At 40.7% G+C, this 20,339-nt stretch overlaps 1 protein-coding gene across 1 annotated transcript in view; it reads left to right on the top strand.

Annotated features, from left to right (window-relative positions):
• The first annotated feature begins 1,261 nt into the window (after positions 1-1,261).
• The window catches only part of GYS2 (glycogen synthase 2), a 34,799-nt gene continuing 15,721 nt past the window's right edge, over positions 1,262-20,339 (top strand). Inside the window, exons 1-7 of the mRNA XM_088141362.1 lie at positions 1,262-1,648; positions 7,142-7,323; positions 8,186-8,377; positions 11,610-11,795; positions 14,639-14,783; positions 17,454-17,571; positions 18,549-18,669. Coding sequence (XP_087997488.1) covers positions 1,528-1,648; positions 7,142-7,323; positions 8,186-8,377; positions 11,610-11,795; positions 14,639-14,783; positions 17,454-17,571; positions 18,549-18,669 — 1,065 coding nt within the window. The 5' untranslated portion in view covers positions 1,262-1,527. The remainder of the gene's footprint in view (positions 1,649-7,141; positions 7,324-8,185; positions 8,378-11,609; positions 11,796-14,638; positions 14,784-17,453; positions 17,572-18,548; positions 18,670-20,339) is intronic.

Consider the following 20,339-nt stretch of genomic DNA (forward strand, 5'->3'; position numbering starts at 1 on the left):
TAAAAGCAACAACTGGAATACATCTTAACTATAATAAATCAACTCTCACTCAAGATGGATGCACACACACACACACACCCCTTAACTAGGGTTGAAGGCCCAATGGGAAAAACCTTGTATTAAAGATCTAAAAACCATGAAGGAGGAAGATCTGTGGAACTGGGGTATGGGTAAAGAACTGTAAAATGGGGAAGGGGAGCCACCACAGAGAGGGCATTGTCTTGTCCATTTCTCTTTCGCATCAGATAGAGGGGGCTTCTTAACACACCTTCCTGAGGTGGTCTCACCAGACAGGTAGAATCAGTTCCATTAAGGTGGTGCATGATATTATACAGTGCTGTCTGCTACAGTAGTTTAGTCCAGTGTTTTTCAGATTTGGCAACTTTAAGATGAGTGGACTTCAACTCGCAGGGAGTTGAAGACCATTCATCTTAAAGTTGACAAGTTTGAAAAACACTGCTGTAGTGTATGCCTTTGAAAGCATTTTTAGAGGAAAGGCCATACTTAAATTTTGAATGACTCTGCTGGGGTGGAAGGAAACTGCAAAAATAGTTAGGACCAGTGCAAAGAATGGAGGGGTTTAGGACATAAATTAAATGTGGATGGATGGATTTGAAGGATTTGATACAGCTGATACAAGGATTCCTCATCTATTTGATACGTTTCGTGTCACATTTAAAAACTACAGTTCCCCAGCATTCATTGAAGGATCTGTGGCAAACTTAATAAAAACTTTGGAGGGGCGTTCAGCTTTCCTGGTTTAGAAGCAGAACCAAAAGATGAAGTGGATAGCGGGGAGATGGTCTGAGAATTTTGTATGACATGAAATAATGATTAGGAACTACTCTCTCTTAACTCAAATTTATTTGATTTACTTCCCACCTTTCCTCAGGAGCTCAAGGTGGCATCCAGAGCACTTTCTCCCCCAACTTTTTCCCACAAAAATCACCACCCTGTGAGCTGGTTGGGCTGGTGGAGAATGACTAGCCCAAAGTCCCCCAGGGAAATTCCATAGCTGGGGTCAGATCTGCGTGCCTCATTGTCTTGCGATTCACTATCTCTTCCACCTTGGGAAAACTCACCTGTACATTCAGTAGTAAGTCAATATAAATACATTCTTTGAAGATGTTGAAGGTGGTAAGGTTGAGCCCCCCCGCCCGCAATCTTTCTGAGCCTATCCCATTTTAGCTTGTAAGTGGGAAAATCACATACTTACAGCTCCCTCTTTTAACCAGCAGGAGAAAAACACCCTTGCTGAGCAATTGGAGAGCTAATCTGGTCTCAGTTTTTGGAAAACCCTGCCAAGCTTTCAGACAAGTTTTACTACTTTTATTTATTTTTTTTAATTTCCTGCCTTTTTTTTCTTTCGTTCTTTTTTCCAGCCAAATCTCTCTCTCTTTCTCTCTCTCTAGGGCAAACAAGGAGCCCCTCCTGCAGAGAAGTGGGGGAAACCCATCTTTTAAAGATACCTGCACAAACGTTACAAAGACTGTTTGCCGTGTGAGACATCAAGGGCTAGGGAGCAAAATGCCTTTGGTCCGATCCCTTTCGGTGACTTCTCTCAATGGTCTCCCTCAATGGGACAGCGAGGATCTACCGGTGGAAGAGCTTCTGCTGTTTGAAGTCTCCTGGGAAGTCACCAATAAAGGTTTGTGTTCTTTTTTGTTCCCTTCCAAGCTGCTGGAGGCACTGATTTTATTAGGGTAGCAAAATTGTGAATGGCCGACATGGGGGGCAGGGAGAATGAAGTTACCGTACATACATGAAGGCGGGTTGCTCAGAGAAGGAGAGATGTGTACAACTGCTGGCGCCTGCCGTGAATCTGCTGTATAAAGGCAACAGGGATGATCCATTTGTACAATTTTCCCCTTGGCTGGTCTTTAGAATCACATCTTCGAGCAATGAAAAGGTTTTCTCTCTCCTCTGAAATTGTACTTTTGAAATAGTAACTCTGAACCCATTGCTGTTTCGGTGTCAAATGTGTCATTCTTTGCATTTCTTTTCTTTTTTTTCTTTTCACTGAATAAAACCAAACTACCATACCCGGGTTTGTGGGTAGGAATGAAACCTGGGGAATATTGCATACTTTAGGATTCTGCTCCCAATTTTGTCTTAACTTTAGCTCTTGATTATAGGATGTTGGATATTGAAAATGATTTAGAGATTTATGTTAGTGCTCTTTGCTCCCTAGATGTTTCCATGTACTTTATCTCAGCCTCTGAATCATATTTGGTAAGATTTCCATTGTAATACCACGGTTTTTATTATAAGGCCCATACATTGGGAATCCAATATATTTGTCAATTTTTTCAAGCAGGGCAGATTTGCCATGGTTATTCCACTAACTATTGCAGCCCAAACAATTTTGAGCCACCATTTTATTGAAGTCTAGGCAGATGTTTCCATGAAAATGTGGGCAAGGCCTTCAGGTTTGTTGGCTGTGAAGCACCTCTACTCACATTTTAAGTATGTGTGTAAGTGGCAAACTGCAATCTGGATCTATGATAGAGCATTTCTTAACCCCTGTCTTTTGCAAATTCAAATCATGACTTCATGATGAAAAAAAGGGACAGATGTTTTGCTCAGCATGAGTTTCCACAACCTGATGCATCTCTTCTCCTCCCCCCTCACATCTGTTGGCATTTGTTATCCTGCTAAGCAGCTATGTAAAATCTTTCCTATTTCCAGAACTGTTTTTTCATTTCCACTATGTTACTGAAACAAATTAATAAAGGGTGTTGTTGCAGCCCATAATTTTAATGAATTTATGACACACCAATGCTCTCTTTAGTTCTTCCTTACTCCCATCAAACCTGGAAAGAATGGTTCAGTGTGTCTCCATTCAGAAATGGTGGGGCAATGTCTGTTTGTTCTGCTCTTAAACTCAGACTGCCATTGTTTTATTTTTAATCCATGTATAGTAGGGGTGGCCAAGTTGATGGCCTTGACTTCATTTCAATTTGCTGCAAGCAATCTGTCCAGACCTAAAGCAGCAGGAGTGATTTTTGGTCACTCACCAGCAGCCCCTGGTGGGCAAGAGGAAGGAAGGAAGGAAGGAAGGAAGGAAGGAAGGAAGGAAGGAAGGAAGGAAGGAAGGAAGGAAGGAAGGAAGGAAGGAAGGAGAAGAGAAAGAAATAATGGGAAAAAGGAGAGAAAAGATAGCAGAAAGGAAGAGAACAGGAGAAAAGGAAATGTCAGAAAGAAGGAGAGAAGGGAATGGCAGAGAGAGAGAGAAAAGAAACATTTTGTTTCCTTTGTACATTTGGCCCTGTCTGCTGCTGCCATGTGTCCACCTCTCCAACCCCCTTTCCAGATTACTTTTGTGGGAGGACAGCCTCCAACAGGACTAAAAGGTTGTCCCCCACCTTGGCTGATAGGCATCTTCTTTTCTTGCATACTCCAGAACCTTGCTCTCTTCATTTGGAAGTGGACTTTCTATCATTCCTGCTGCAAAAAGAGTGAAATGAATTTGTTTTCTCCTTCAGCTTTCAGGAACTTCAGGGTGGGGGCACATCTGTTTATTTTTTTCCCAAGTTGTGCCAATGCAGAATCCAAGATAATCCCTCTATCTGTCCAAGGATGTTAATCCTTCCAATTCAGTAGCATTGGCTTTTTAAAACATTTCTTCTCAATGGGATGAAACTGTAGAAGAAGACTTAGATTCAAATCATTAATCAGTTGTAAACCATAAATCACACTATCGTTGAATCCAAGGAAGGTGGACTTGGGCTTGGTCAGAAACCTTGTGATTCCATGGATATCTCATCTACAACTCTTGACAGGGCAGCACTTCCCCTGAAGGAGTCAGTTCACAATCTGGGGTTTCCCCTGGACTCACAGTTCATGATGGAAGCCATAACCAGGACTGCTTTTAGCCAGCTTCAGCCGGTCCATGGGTTGCATCCTTTTGTGGACCAGGAGGCACTGAAGACAATACCTCATAGCCTGTCTTAGACTACTGCAATCTGCTTTATGTGGGACTGCCCTTGAGGATGACTCAGGAACAGCAGCTGGCACAGAATGTTGCACCTTGTTTTCTGATCAACATCAGCTGATTTAGCAGACTAGCAGCACTGGGCTGCCAGTAGGCCTCTGGGCCCAATTCAAGGTCTTTACAGCTTAGGCCCTTGCTACCTTCAGCGCTATCTTCTTCAGGGGAAATCTACTAACCCTAAATGATCAAGCAGGAAGAGGAACTTTGGGATGCTTCGGAACAACTCAGTTCCCAAATCAGATAGGGGCCTATCCTGCTGGCATTTTGCAAAATTGTGAAAACTTCACCAGGGTGTTCATATGTACCTGATGGTAGCAACAGTCGTTACCAACAATTTTTATTGATCATATTAATTGGCTTTAATAAGTTTGGCGTTATGGGTATTTCATAGATGTTTTATAATGTTTATTGAAAGCCGCCTAGAATTGTGAGAATAGGTAGCATACTTGTTTGCAAATGAAGAGACAAATTAATACAGATCAGGTAACCTGGGCCAAATCACTATAAAACTCTCCTGCCCTGAATATTTTGATGTACTTGTGTTGCTACCTTTGTAGAGCGGCTGCAGAACTGAACGGAAAAGGATGGGTTGACATTTGTTGACATTCCATGAAGACATGTTGATCTGGAGTCAGGAACAAATCTTTTCCTGCCATAATAGCAGAAATGAGTTACCAATGGGTAAATGATTGACTTTTCCCTTCAACTCCCTGAATGGCTAAAGATAAAGAGAAACTGAGTTGGGAGAGTACCTTGCAATCACGGAGATCTAATCTCAGCCAGGCAAATATTAAGCTGGCCTTTGAAATCAGCCTTGCTGAAAATTTGGGAGTGAATATTGTCCTCAAAGGAGGATCACTCCTGCCATTTGCAATCTCACTTTCTTTCTGAATGAAAAAGTATTTACAGAGGGTGAGGCCTTTTGATTGTGGGCTGTTTATGTAGACCGAGCAGGAAGCAAGCAGGTCACTGCATAGATTGCTGTAGCCTGAAAGCAGTGACATCAACATATCATTGCCTGTTGTGAAATAAACCATCGCTGGGTGTTTGGTTGGTTTGTACAACACATTTAACTTGGTTCCATTCTCTGGGATTGCACAATACACCAACCTCTAAACTAATCAAACTACCCAAGTTTGTTCAACACATAAAGAGACAAAATAACCAAATATTAAACCAATCAAGGTTAGGATGCTGTGGGCACAGGATCTCTAGGCCTTTAACTGACCTGGTTAAAATAGAAGAGAATGACCTGGTTAAGCCTGTGGTGTGAGCACATCAGGAAGTCATATATCAGATGCAGGAGGGAAGGCAAATAGTTGGTTTGTCCATATTTTATGTAGAAGAGAAGAGCTGGAATTTACAGAATAGAGCCTAGGGAGGGAGGTGTAGCCATCCATACAGATCCTGCCATTGTTCCAATAACTGGGTTTGCTGCAAATGCTCTGCAATTGTGGAATTTGGATTTTACTTGCTCTGAGCAAGATGCTTTTTGTAACAGCCCCAAAGCAGCCTTTGTCAAGGGGCCCTGTGAAACCACAGAGCAGGCAAGGATTATAGGAGGTGATGGGGGACCTCTTTGGCTGTCAAGCTGTCATTCCACACCCAACACAAACTATGCAGTAAAGACCATCACTTCTTCTCCACTGGTTTCCTTTTTCCTGGTACGCTGCCAACCTTCCAAGTGTCTCAACAGGTACATTCCTGCCCTGTGAAAGGAGTGATATTCACTGTGCCTGGGTTTGCACAAACACTCTAAACAAAGCCAAAGTTGGGTTGGAGAGATTTAAGGGAGGGGCAAGGGGTTGTTGGAAGTCCAGCCATTATCTTAGCATATTATGTGAATCAAGCAATCACACTGAACCATATAGATCCGTGTTTTTCAAACTTGGCAATATTAAGTTGTGTGGACCTCAACTCCTAGAATTCCCCTGGAGAGACCACAGGAGACTTGTCTTCTCCAGCAAATTAGACACAGACTTCAGGAACTCCCTTCACAGACTTCAGTGTATTTGATCATTCTTAAGCTAATGGTTTAACTCAGTATTTTTTAAACCAGGGTTCCTCAACCTTGGCAACTTTAAGATGGGTGGACTTCAACTCCCAGAATTCCCCAGCCAGCCTTGCTGGCTGGGGAATTGTGGAAGTTGAACTCCACCCATCTTAAAGTTGCCAAGGTTGAGGAACCCTGGTTTAAACTTAGCAACTTTAAGACGTATGGACTTCAATTACCAGAATTCAACTCCCAGAATATATTTATCAAGAAATTAGAAAGCTCTCTCTTTTTCTCTCTCTCTCTGTCTGAATAACTAGTGATTCTCAGCCAGATGTGCTTATTATAACCAAAGGAACTTTATCAACAGCAATCTCTGAAGAGTATAATAATTCCATTCTCTAATGGTGCCATTTTTTTGCAATTTCTTTTTTGAATTGGCACACCTGTATTTGCATTTTTGCCCTGAAGTCCTGTGCTGATGGCACCCCTGAAACTGGAATGTTAATTCATATAGTTTGGCCGTGTCTTACTTACGCATACAACTTACCTGCCATAGTTGACTGTTGATTTGAGTTATTTTTTTTTCTTCAAAAGAGTAGCAAAGAAATTTCAAGCAAATTTGAGTTGCTTCATTAAGTTATTCTGCCTATGAATGATATAATTTTATTAAAACTTCGTATTATTTTTTTCCCCCAAAAGGAAATCTACTCCCCCTCCCCAAGTAATCCATATTTAAAATAGGTGGGTCATCTTCAATTTTTGAGAGTATGGGGGAGGGAAGGCAAACAATTTCTTTTTTTAAGGGGTCTGTCTTAAATTCAGGAGTCATCTTCCTTTTGGATAAATACAAGTTGTTGCAGTAATTAGCCTGTTAACTTAAACTGTACGTTGTAATGCATATGCACAGTCAACATACACACAACCTTATTATATTTTACATGATATACTATTAACTATATAATACTACAGTATATGATTTGAAGGAGGGGAGGGGAGGGAGGGGAGGGGAGGGAGAAAGGAAGGAAGGAAGGAAGGAAGGAAGGAAGGAAGGAAGGAAGGAAGGAAGGAAGGAAGGAAGGAAGGAAGGAAGGAAGGAAGGAAGGAAATATGGCTGTACTTCTGGGAATTCATATGTTGCCCTTCTGTTTCAGTTGGTGGCATCTGCACGGTGATCCAGACGAAAGCCAAAACCACCTTAGATGAATGGGGGGAAAACTACTTTCTCATTGGCCCTTATTTTGAGCACAATGTAAAGATGCAAGTGGAAGTCTGTGAGCCTCCCAGTGCAGCAGTGAAGAAAGCTATGGATGTGATAAAAGCCAATGGGTATCAGGTAAACGGATTTCCCCTTTTCCTAGAATCCCAGAATCCCAAAGTTGGAAGGAGTTGTTGCGGTCATAAAGTCCTATCCTCTATTCACTGCAATACATAAATAAATAAACAAGCAAACAAACAAATCCACGTTAAAGCATTTCTGACAGATGGCAATCTAAGCCTCTGCTTGAATAGATTCAAAATTGTTTCTTGGGGAAAATAAATGGACTTTTAGGCCATTAACTGGCTCAATTATTACTGGCCCAGTGACTGGGTGATGTCAAGAATTAACTAATTTCTTTGGCCTCACAGCAGCACCAACTTAACTTGGCTGAGCTTAAAAAAAGAAAAGAAGCTAAGCAGGCTTCTGCCTGATTAATATTTGGATGGGAGACTACCACGAAATCTCAGGGCTGAAGGCTAGATTGGGAAGTAAAAAAACAAAACATGGTGGAAGAAATCACTGTCAAACCACTTACATATTATTGCCAAAGAAAACTAGGTGGACATTTCTACGATGTCATCACACGTCAAGTCAATTTGGGGAATTTTTTACTGTTTTTAGATGTGTACCATCTTCTCAAAAAAAGGGAATAATCTTATAAAAAATAGAAATTAAAGGGGGAAGGAGTCTGATAGCCCCCATTTTTCCTATACTTCCTCTAAAGATACCACAGAGAATTATAGGTGGTTCCCCAAAGTATTGCTGATAATTACAATTCATCCCAAATCTTTGTGTTGTTCTTGGTTGATTCTCAATTGACAGGATGGTCTCATGGGATTAAAGAACTGGTTGCCTACCCTGAATTCTGTTGCTGAGCAATGAGTGTGGACCTTTGCATCCCATGGTTTGCCCTAACTCTTCTGCCTCCCTTTAACAGGTCTATTTTGGAAGGTGGCTGATTGAAGGAAGCCCATATGTGGTGTTGTTTGATATAGCATCAGCAGCTTGGAATCTGGACAGATGGAAAGGGGAATTCTGGGAAGCCAGCCATGTTGGAATTCCTTACCATGACAGAGAAGCAAATGATGCTCTCATCTTTGGATCGCTAACTGCCTGGTTTCTGACAGAGGTACTGTGTTTGGAGCTAGACATTTTCGTCTATCTTTCTAACTGGAAGAGTCTACTTGTAGGCAGTCACCTCCAGTGCTCTGGTAGCCTCCTAAGTCTGGTGGCCAAGCAAGCACGCAAAGGAACAGCTTGCCATTTCAATGGGAAAATCTCCAAGCATCCTCTGTGGAATCCCTCTGGATCCAGAAAGTCTCTGGGGTGGACTTTGACCCCTCTACCCTTGGAGGTCCTGGCCAGCATCTGTAAAGGAATTTAGAGCTGACCTTGGGGGAAGATAGGAAAGAACCATTAAGGAGGAACTTGGATAAGAGACTGTATGATCCGGAGATAGAAGGAAGCGTGAGGAACAAACAAAATTAAGGCAGGGTTATTTTAAGTTTCTTTCTCACACTTCCTTCTATCTCTGGACTGGGTGATCTCCTGCCGGAGGCTCTCCTTAATGGCTCATTCATACTTTCCCCAGGGTCAGTTCTAAATTCTTTCATAGCAACGATCCTTACCAAGATCAAGAAATGATCTAACCATGGTGAAGGGCTGAAGGCAATCCTTTGTTTGTTTGTTTGATTGATTTTTATCCTGATATTTTGGTCAGCTCAAGACAGCTAATGTTCCTGCCTCCTATTTTCCCCATAAGAACCCTGTGAGGTGGGTTGGGCTGAGAGAGAGTGACTGGCCCAGTTACCCAGCTGGCTTTCCGATATTAGAAGTAGAACTCATGATCACCTGGTTTCTAGTGCAGCACCTTAGAAATTGGCTCCATTCTGATCACACATCAACTGTTCTGAGGTAGACCAGATCCAGGGTGTACTCAGTCATATGTAAGTTATTACTTGGGTCAAGCCCATGGTTGTCATGGAGGCCATGAACACCTGGACCTTCTGTGAGCATGTTCCCAGGGTATGGAGAGTGAAATCTCCTGACACCAATAGTCAAGGAAACACAAGCACCAGCACCAGCACCAGCCCAGAGACAAACCTGGGCAAGTTCCTATTGGGCAGCAGGATGACCAGCACATGTGAAGGATCCCCAACTTGTCCCTACAGCCCAAGTTCACAAACCATCTGGCATTCACATTCTGTCACCTCAAGGGCAGGACCCTTGATTGTAGCCAAGGTATCTCTTAAGTTCATTGCCACTCCTCTGACTTGGCAGTGAAGCTACTGCATGATCCAAAATCCAGGAGGGCAGAACTCAGAGAAGGCTACATCTCCACTATCACCAAGTCAGATTTTGGTAATACATTGCTAGGTCCACCTGCTCATTCATCCTAGAACATAGGTGAACATGGGCTTATTACAAAGAGACCTGAAGTTTACCAGCAGCTGGTGGACACCAAAGCCACGAGCAATCTGGGTACCATGATCCAAAAACGAGGCAACATGACATCATTGCTTCACATCTGAACTAATGTAACTCATTCTAAATGGGGATGCCCTTGAAGACTGGTTGGAAACTGCAACAGGTACAGAATGCAGCTGTTGTGTGTAAATGCAAGCTACCCATTAGTATTACACCAGTTTTATGGGAGTTGCTTTGGTTACCAATTTGTTTCTGGGTGCAATTTAAGGGGCTGGTTATAACCTAAAGAGCACTACATGGCCTGATTATCTGCAAGACCCCTTACTCCAACCACAGTCTGCCTACTCGAGGCATGCCAGCAAAGAATGCATGCTAAAAGTGAATGTTGAGAAGCCTTACCTCCAGTCTTAGAAGAGAATCCTGCACATTACAGTCAAAAGCCGTAGGATCTGCATTTATTCATGTTCTGATCAGATCCTCAGTTTCCGAGATGACAGATTCAGCAGCTTGCTCATCTTCCAGGGAAGAAGGTGGTGTGGCCAGCTGAGCCTTGATATCCACCTGAATAAACAAGCTAGGTGTCTAATATAGGAAAGATCTTGCAAAGGGTATATGTGTGTGTATGTCTTCTTTTTAGAATGGTCTTTATGAGGAAATTGTCCTAGTAGTTTTGGTGATAGTAGTAAATACCAGACTGCATCTCTCCTTATCGTTCAAGTTTTTAACACCAGTTGGGACCTTTTTAAATATGGCTGGCTCCATGTAGAATGAAGCTTTAGGGACCATCTGGTGGGCTTTGTCTGATAGCGTTGAGCTTAGTTCTTGGCTTAGCTATTTGAGATTTCCCACAATTCCATTGAATGATGAAACCTAGGATACATTATGGGAAAAGTAAAATGGCAGCCTAGAGCTTGGGTGGTGATGGTCGGTGGATCATTGTCAATTTTTCATCATCGGTGGATCTTCCTGGCAATTACTGACCATTCTTTGCCATTTAACTATGCCTAAATCTTCCCATCCATCTTACAACAGTGGAAAATCTGGAGAAGGTAGGCTTGAATAAACAGAAGTAGAATATATTCAACAGAGCTAGAATATATTCAGCGGTTGGAGTCACTGAGTCACTAAATTAACACATTTTCTGGGTGCATGCTATTGGAGGCCCAAGTCCCATGGTGTTGACATTTCAGCATCTCATGACCTACTGACTACAAGAGGTCAGCAAGGTATAGATAGAGACTTAAAGATGTATTCCATTTCCTCTCCTTGATATGCACATCACCTGCTCTTTATCTAAGAGATTGCTATCTGAGGTCACTTCCTTCTTCCTTTCTTCCAAGGCGCACACACGTACAATGTGTATTTTTGGATCTCTTGGCGGAATGTAGTTAATTAGATGCTAGGCTTTGCCTATCCCTATAATCAGTGTTTCTCAACCTTGGCAACTTTAAGATGAGTGGACTTCAACTCCCAGAATTCCCAGCCAGCCATGCTGGCTGGGGAATTCTGGGAGTTGAAGTCCACTCATCTTAAAGTTGCCAAGGTTGAGAAACACTGCCTATAATGCATATATTCTTAATAAATCTTCCTATTATAAAACTCCTTCACTAATCATTGCTCTGGTTATGAAATTCCCATTCTCAGGAATGCACACTGCGCACACAGGATCAACTGAATTATTAAATAGCCATAGGGTTCACCCCAAACTCTAAGCCTTCTTCCTCCCACCCTGCAACAAATTAACCATGGAAAATGCATCCCTGTTAACACACTGAGCAATTGTACTTTCAGGCCTTTAACTGACTTGGTTATCTATGTTGTAAGCGCCTAACCGTTGTACCTTTATTCTCTTTGCTCTTTAATTTTGGAGATAGTTGAGATGGGAAAGCTGGTAGGTCACAGAACGTGCCATTTCTTTTTCTCACTCTTTGCAGCTTGCCAATCAGTTTGAAGAAAAGCCCAATGTTATAGCTCACTTCCATGAATGGCAAGCAGGACCGGGCCTCATCCTGTGCCGATTCAAGAAGATTCCAGTTGCGACCATTTTCACAACTCACGCAACACTGTTAGGAAGATATCTGTGTGCAGCAAGCATAGACTTCTACAATCATTTGGATCAGGTGAGGAAATGTGGGTTGTCTTTGTCTCTCTTCTCCCCAGTTTTGATTTTACAAACTCTCTTGGGAGCAGAAGATGCTTGATTTTCAAGCTGATTTATCAAAACTGTTTGATGTATTCCAGCAAGAATGAAAGCGCTGTGTTCACAAGACCTGCTTTATCAGATCAGTTATGATACTCTATGCTGAGCTTGGTTAGTGTTGACCTTAGCTAGTTTCCTTTTTTTGGCTTAGCCTGTTGTATGAACTTGGCCCATGTGTCTAGATTATGGTTCAGTGTATTTTATGAACCCAGAAAATGGCTTCCTTCAGAACCAGGTTAAGATATTGTATGGACGCAACCTATAAATCATTATTATATCTCATCTTTTTGGTCCATAGAAACTTTTCCAATCTTGAACTGTAAGAAAGAGAAGCTCCACAAACCCTTTTATAGTTTGTCCATATAATCATTTGCTGTGCCAAATATTTTTACCTACAGAAATGCAGTAGCTTCTCTGTTGTTTTTAGGATTTTGCAGCAATGAGTTTTATCTCTCCTCCCTTGACAGTAGTTACATTTTTAAGTGTTGTTGTTGATTTATTAAAGTGCATTTCAGGATTTATATTTTGTTAATATTGATTTAATTATTCATCACTCAGAGAACAGTTATGGGGTGATGAGCAAATGCAGTGAACAAATAGCAAACCCATCTTGGAGTATGTAATCCTGTTGTAAACATACTGCAAAAATATAGCAGATTATAGTACTTGCTCTTAGAAAGATGGAGAAAGGCTGATTGTTGCAAAGATGCAAACAGGATTGGCATTTTAGATTCAGTGCAGTTAGTTGATTGGCACCATTTTGGTCTAGAAAATGAAATTATTTCCAAGAGTTTTCAAGTTGTCCCCTCTGCTGTAAATTATGAAACGGGCTACTAATTAAGAGCTCTTTCATTGGCAGCGAGGCAATTAAAGCTTGGCCGAAAAGCTGGTGGGATTCTACAAATCCTGGCTGGCATTCACCTTGAAGGCTGACATTTAGAGCAGGATTCCCCAAAGTGGTCAGTATCGACTCTTAAGGGTCAATGGGACTATCCAAGGGATCGATACATGGCTGGGAATCGAAAAGGGGTCAGTAAATGTCTGGAAGTAAATAGATGGTTGATAAATGATGGAAGGTCAATTGGGATCAATTAATTTTTGGGGTCTCTGTAGAGCTTCATGCCAGTCCCTAGTCCTGAAGGTTGAGGTGGCTAGCGGTGAGACAGTGTTACCCTGGGCTGGATGGTCAGCTGCCAGCGAGAGTGACCTTGAATATATCTGTTATTGTTATTTGTAGTACTATTAGTTAAAGTAGTATAAGAATTTGGGGACCCCTGATTTAGAGGAACCCTAATACAGGAACCAATGCTACATTGTTTGTATTGCTCCTACAGTGCATTAAAGCTCTTTTTGACAAAACTGAGCATTTAGTAAGAGAACAGCTGTTTTAAGGAGGGCATCTTTTGCTGTGAACAGGTCACCTTGGCCTAGAAGCTCAATGAAAGAGTAGGAAAAATTAGGAAATTTGATCTCCTGTACTCTACCAACAGTGCTGATCTATGAAAGGTTTCCTCGTTGCTGTCTCTCCTTCAAAGAGCATTAAAGTCAGGAAAGTGGTTTGTGAAGTACAGGTAGTCCTCAACTTACAACCATTCATTTAATGACCAACGTTAAGATGGCACTGAAAAAAGTGACTTATTGCTGGTCCTCACACTTATGACCATTGCAGCATCCCCATGATCACATGATCAAATTTTGGGCACTTGGCAACCGGCATGTATTTATGATGGTTGCAGCATCCCAGTGTCATGTGATTGCCATCTGTGACCTTCCCAAGGGGCTTCCAACAAGCAAAGTCAATGGGGGAAGCCAGATTCACTTAACAACCATGGCAAAAAAGGTCATAAAATTGGGCATGACTCACTTAACTTGCATCACTTAGTGATGGAAGTTCTGGTCCCAAATGTGGTCATAAGTTGAGGACTATCTATATTAAGTCTCTCAGCCCACCAGGCAAGATTATTTGTTTGTTCTGACCTTTTGGTAGAGACAGCTGTTTCTTGAAAGGGCAGGACATGTCTTGATTTCCTGCATTGGAAGATACATGCATAGCAAGCTTTTTGCATTTTCAGCACAAGCATTTGGGATCCCTTCTGTGTTTCATGAAAAGTGCCCATCTTCTCTTAGCCCAACAAAGGGAGACCACAGAAGTCTGTAGGAATGGAAACCCAACAGGGTATTTGGTAGATAAACTCTGTGGAAGGATTCACAGATGAAATGCTTTGAAAACCTTGAAGTTTTGATCAATGGCTTGGTGAGGGAGCATGAGACCCCTCACTCCCTTCTATTTGGTCTGTTGTGTTTGCCATCTTTTATTGGTTTTATTGTGATTTTTTTTGTTTGATTGTTATGATTGTCCAGGGGGATCAGGTAGCATATAAGTTTAATAAAGTTGTTTTTGTTGTTGTTATTAATTGAATGAATGACAACTTTCCACCAAGCTGATGCCCCACTGATGTACGGGATACAAACTCACCTACTTCCCAGGACCAACGCCAGTGGCCTCCCTCAGAAAACACGACCATGCCAAGATGGCAACACTGCACTGTGACATCATCATGCAAATGCCGCTGTTGAAATTCTTGCCTCCTGATATCTGTTGCGGGTACATAACGGCAGCATTTGCGTGATGATGCTGTCACAGATACTCCTTATTTGCCTCACCCCCCGCCCCGACACCGATGGCCAACTCTAGTACTTGCGAATGCATGAGTACCATTTGAAAACTTCCCTCATATATGATTTTTCCCTTCCATTTGATAGTTTGATATAGATAAAGAAGCAGGGGAAAGAGAGATATACCACAGATACTGCATGGAACGGGCATCAGTGCATTGCGCGCATGTCTTTACCACGGTCTCTCAGATAACTGCCATAGAAGCAGAGCACATGTTGAAGAGAGCAACTGGTAAGATCCATGTTTCCCACAGCACATGATACAGAAAGATATGCTCAAAACATTAAAAGTAAGAGCTGGGTGAGCCTGACCATGGAAGAGTAATGTTGAAACCCTGTTGCTAATGTTTCCACAACCAGTTTGAAAAGTAGTTTATTTTACTTATTTATTTATATATCAAATTTGTCACTGCCCATCTCATTAGAAAGCGACTCTGGGCATTTTACAGAAAAGATAAATATTAATGAAAAATATAATTAATATATTTAATACAATATAACAATTAGTCCTAAATAAATAATAAATATCTTCCAAGAAGTAATGGTAGCTAGAAATTATTAGACTCAGGGAGCGTCATCAGGGCACCAGCCACCCCTAGGGGTGGTTAAAGCTCTTCTTGCCCCACACAAGCTGGCAGAACCAGGTCTTCAGTTCTTTCTAGAAAGCCAGGAGGGTAGGTTACTAATTATTAAGTAGTTAACTAATATTTTGTGCCAGCAGGGGAAAAGAAGAAAGCTGAGAAGTTCATATACTCTAGAATCACACTGTGTGATCATGGAGAAGCAGAATGTCTCCGTAGAGTTGATGTTAGTAGATAAGCAGTTACCCTTCATCTATGCAATCCTGCGTTCTGTTGAATTAGTGTTAGGAAAATAATGAAATAAGGGGTTTTGCCCTGAAATGGGATTTTTTCCCCAAGAAATTGATCAATGAAATGCTTTGCTTTTTGAAAGTCCCATGGAAGAGAATGTGATAAATGCATGAATGTTTGATTAGATGGGCTATGTATATCAATGATAAAATGTAATAAAGCTTATAAATTGATAAAATGTAAGCTTATAAATGAGATGCTAGTCTTTTCCTAGAAATAGTTTATGGGCCGTTAGAAATAGTCTATAGGCATTTAGTGGTAGATCATGTGTGGCCTACCACTAAATGTTGCCATATGAAACCTTCTTTGCTAAGGTTCTAACCACTCTGCTCTATTCTCTTTCCTGCTGGCAGTGGAGTCCAAAATCAAACCACATGGATACAAAAATGAGATGCCTGTGATGATGTCATTACACAAATGCCACTATTACATACTTATGTCCTAACATCTGATGTAAGCGCATAAGCTATGGCATTTACATGATGGTGTCATCACGATGTTGTGATGTCTTCAGAGGAAGATGTTGTCTTCAGAGGGAGTACTGCTCCATTCAGGACAAATTTGTATCCCAAACTCTGGGTTAGGTGATCTACTCATTAGTGAGATCTTTATTTGTCAGGATTGAGCCTCATTTTCTTTATTCACATCCAAGACTGGAATAAAAAAGAACTTGGGACTTCTGTAGCTTCTTTAGCTTCAGTTGAAAAGAAGAGGATAGTGCTGGTTATTATCAGGGCATTTATAAAATACAATCCCAAAATTTTAAAAATACCCCATCCTAGCAGTCTTGTGTTAAAGAGCATAAAGAACAACATAACATATTGAGGAACCCCCTAATCATGAAAGCAACTTGATCCCCATTTTTTATAACCTAATAGTACTGAATCACCATAAAATAATGTTTACAAATCCTATATCTACTGGAATCCCAGGAGGGAACATTGGCAGATAATACGAAATGTTACTGCAAAGTCCAGCAGAACATATTACCCCTTTATCCAGAATAGGTCATCTATCAAGGGCATCAAGACTTAACATCACATTGCAAGGTCTTTAAATAAGCACCTTTATTCACAGAAAATTGGAGCTGAGATGCCTCTTGCAGGACCTTCCTTTATAAAAGCAGATTTGAAATTGGCGCATGTCAATGGGCAAAGTTGTGAAATGTGACTGTTGCTCAAAAAAGGTCAATGATCCTTGAGGAAGTAGATCATTAAGCTTGGCATTTACTCAAGGGCATTACCATTTACAATCGCTTGGATAGAAGATAATTGCTTCCCAAATCACTGCTTCAGCATAGATTAATGCTGGTTATAGGGCTGACTTCAGAAACTCTGTTCAAGTATTGTTTTGCTTCAAAAGATTAGAGCCATACATGTGAGTGTATGGATGTCCCACCACCATTGCAATCTTTATTGTCTTTGATGAGTTGGAGAGCAATTGTCTAGAGGGAGGAGACTGATAGAACTGTGGAGAACTCTGCTTTGTGTAAAATTCAGGAAAACCAGGAATCCAAATCAGAGGGGAAGCCAACATGTATACAGCTCCCCACCATAAATAGTTGTCCTTCAGCTCAGATGGCATGGGTCAGTAATGGAAAAGGATAGAGCTAATGTGCTCAACCCTACTTTCCCTCCCTTGCCTGAATGAAAGAAGTGCTAGATATTTCCAACAAGTTGCACTTTTAATTTTTGTGCAAATAATGCATTTTCAGCTGATAAAGCCTGAAATATAGAAAGATGTCGTAAACAAAATCAGATGATGTAATGTCTGCACCAACAACAGATCTCCAATGTTTTATGTGTGCTTCTTCTTAGACCTTTTAAACTTGGCATGAATTGAACTTCTTTTCCATGCAGACTACATGCTTCCATATAGAGTTATGGATCTCCCTCTCTAAGATTGTCAAGCCAGGGTTAGAAAAGCGATGTATATATTTTTACATTCCAATTCCTGAAGAATCACCTGTGCTTCTTATCTCAACCGGGATTACATCACTAAATTCACTACCTTTCTTTTCTTTTAACCAGATGTTATCACGCCCAACGGCCTCAACATTAAGAAATTCTCAGCTATGCATGAATTTCAGAATTTGCACGCCACCTATAAAGCTAGGATCCAAGAGTTTGTTCGAGGACATTTCTATGGGTACGATCTCCCTTTCAAAATGGATATTTGCATGCTCCAAAATCTAAGAGCGAACAAGAGATGCTATATTCCAAACCAAGTAGATGAAGAAGAAAAAATTGCATATGTATACTATCTTCCAAATTAGTTTACAATATGTTCACCATTTTTTCTTCTCTATCCAAGATGTTAAGATCTTTCTCAGTAACAGGTCCTGTGTAATGGATGTCAGATTAGGAGATTCACCAAGTTTTGACCCTTCTCCACTGCAAAGAGACATGAATTACTGGGTATTTGTAAAAGCAGGAGCAGAACAGGGTGATTTAATCATTCCCCTGCTTTGCTAGCCACTTTCGCCTCTTGGAATCCAAAATCCTCAAGAGCTGGGTTTGTACATCATGCTAACTAGGCTAAAATGGGCTGGATAGTTAATGATCTAGCATGCTGAGAGAACCTAACCATTGTACTAGCATGTTGTTGAACCCTAATTTGGGTATAGCACGCTACGTGGATGAAGAAATTTATTTCATTAACCTAGGTTCAGCATGTTGTGTGAAAACCCAGTCAGTATGCATGAGACTGGCAGCAAAGTTGGTAAGAAGGGTCATGTTTAATCCATCTCTTAATCCTTTCCTGCAGATTATTCCCCCGGAGAAGTAGGAGTCAGGGTTCCCGGACCTATATTTAAAACTGTATTTTTAGTAGAATGTTTGAATCAGTATAATGCATGTATTCGCAAGTTCTTTTCCGATGAGGATTATGTTTGGTGGATTTTTCTGTTCCTTCAAGGCATTCCTTCTGCTTTGATCTGTGGGCCCCATGGGGAGATCAGGTGCTTCTTTGCTATTCAGGATATGCATATAGCTGAAAGCAAGATAGGAAATTCTCAGCTTCCAATGTTGTTGCTAGACATCTGTGACCTTCGTTCAGCACCGCAGATGGTGTGTTTGTTTGAACAACTGTTTGCAGCATTGTGCACTTGTTTGCTCTCTTTTCAGCCATCTTGATTTCAACCTTGAGAGGACCTTGTTTTTCTTCATTGCTGGGAGATACGAGTTTTCAAACAAAGGAGCTGACATGTTTTTAGAGGCCTTATCAAGATTAAATTTCCTACTAAGGGTAAGAAAGAGGATAGGCATCTTAGAAGCTCCCATAGTGAGTCATAGGAAGAGCGATAGGGAGTCAGACCTAAATTCAGCATTTCATGCCCCAAATGACCAACTAGATATCTTTGGGAAGCTCAGATACATGGCATATTACAATCCTTCTTTGGATATTACCAAGCAAACAGTAATGAAAGCCACACTGCTTCCATCAATGGAAGTGGTATTATCTCATTGAGATAATTAAATAGATCTTAAAATCCTAAAGTTGGAAGGGTCATTAAGGCCATCTAGTCTAGCCCCCTGTTCAGAAGAATCCTAATTAAAGTAGGTTCTATTAGTTTAGTTTCATTGCTAATGGGTTTTGCTGTTGAACTGTTCTTACCTGCACTCTGGTGTGATAGAGAACTTGTGTTGACTTTTTCCTGCATTACACTTTTTTAGCTTTTTGAAGAATGCTATCATATCTCCCCTCAAACCTTTTCTTCTGAAGGCTAAATGTAACCAGCTCCTTTGATCTTTCCTCATAGGAGTTAACATCTAATCCCATGATCATTTTTGTTGTCATTCTCTGAATTTGTCCAGTTCCTCTGACTCCTTATACTGCAGTGACCCAAAACTGGACACAATATTCAAGGTGGGGTCTGACCAGTGCAAAATAAAATGAACTATTATTTCTATGATCTGAAAACTATAATTCTGTTGAAACAGCCAGAAATGCATTTGCCTGTTTTGAAGCTAGATTATTTTACTGGTTCATATTTGGCAAGATAATCAACTATTTTTCCAAGAACTTCTTCACAATTATTATTACCTAGTCCAGTATTCCACATCATGTACCTGAGCCATTGATTTCTGTTCCATAAGTGAAGAACTTTGAATTTATCTTAAATTTCCTTCTATCATTTTCAGTCAATTTCTGGAACCAGAAATGTTATTTCTGTCTTCCAGGTATTAAACTACCCCATCCAAATTTGTCTCATCTGCAAGTTTGTTAAATATTTCCTCTATCACTTCAGTTAAGTCATTAATAGGAACAGATTCCTATAAAATCAAGAATTTCAGCATTTCACAGTCACTTTTTCCCATTGTTTCAGTTACTTTCACTTCCTCAAGAAAGTCTTCCCATTGTCAAGTCAAACTTACCTCTTTCTTCACTGTCTGAATATAAGCTAGAAATTTTCTGGAAGGATCAAGCTTGGCAGAATTTCTCTCTCAAGAGATATTAAAACGATACTTCCCCATCCCTATTATTTTTTGCCTCTCTAAAAAAAACCTGCAATTTGTTTTTCATCTCTCCTCTGTAGTGCAGGCAGTAGTGGACACCAACAACAGTACTGGTTTTCCTTGTTTCCCCCCTTTTTTTAATGCAAATGCTGTCTATAAGTTTATTCACTTGGATTTCTGATCAGTGAAGTAATTTTAACATGTACTGCTATTAACTCTCTTCTTTTTTAAAAACTATTTTCCTTTTGAACAAATTTTATCATCCAGATCCTGTAGTTCAATCATGGGAACCTCCCTCCAGGTTTCCACTATTTAATCATATATGACCTTCTGTAGTAAGAGCTCACGTTCATCTGATTACTTTTTCATGCTCTGAGCGTACAGAGTATAAGACCATGAACTTATGAATCAATGTTTTTATTTATTTTTAACAAATGATTTAATAAGCTCTGTTCAGGC

This window comes from Python bivittatus, unplaced genomic scaffold (genome assembly GCF_059951505.1).
Source record: "Python bivittatus isolate LINGU-HERP-01145 unplaced genomic scaffold, Pbiv_v1 ctg000330_np1212, whole genome shotgun sequence".
Lineage (NCBI taxonomy): Eukaryota > Metazoa > Chordata > Lepidosauria > Squamata > Pythonidae > Python > Python bivittatus.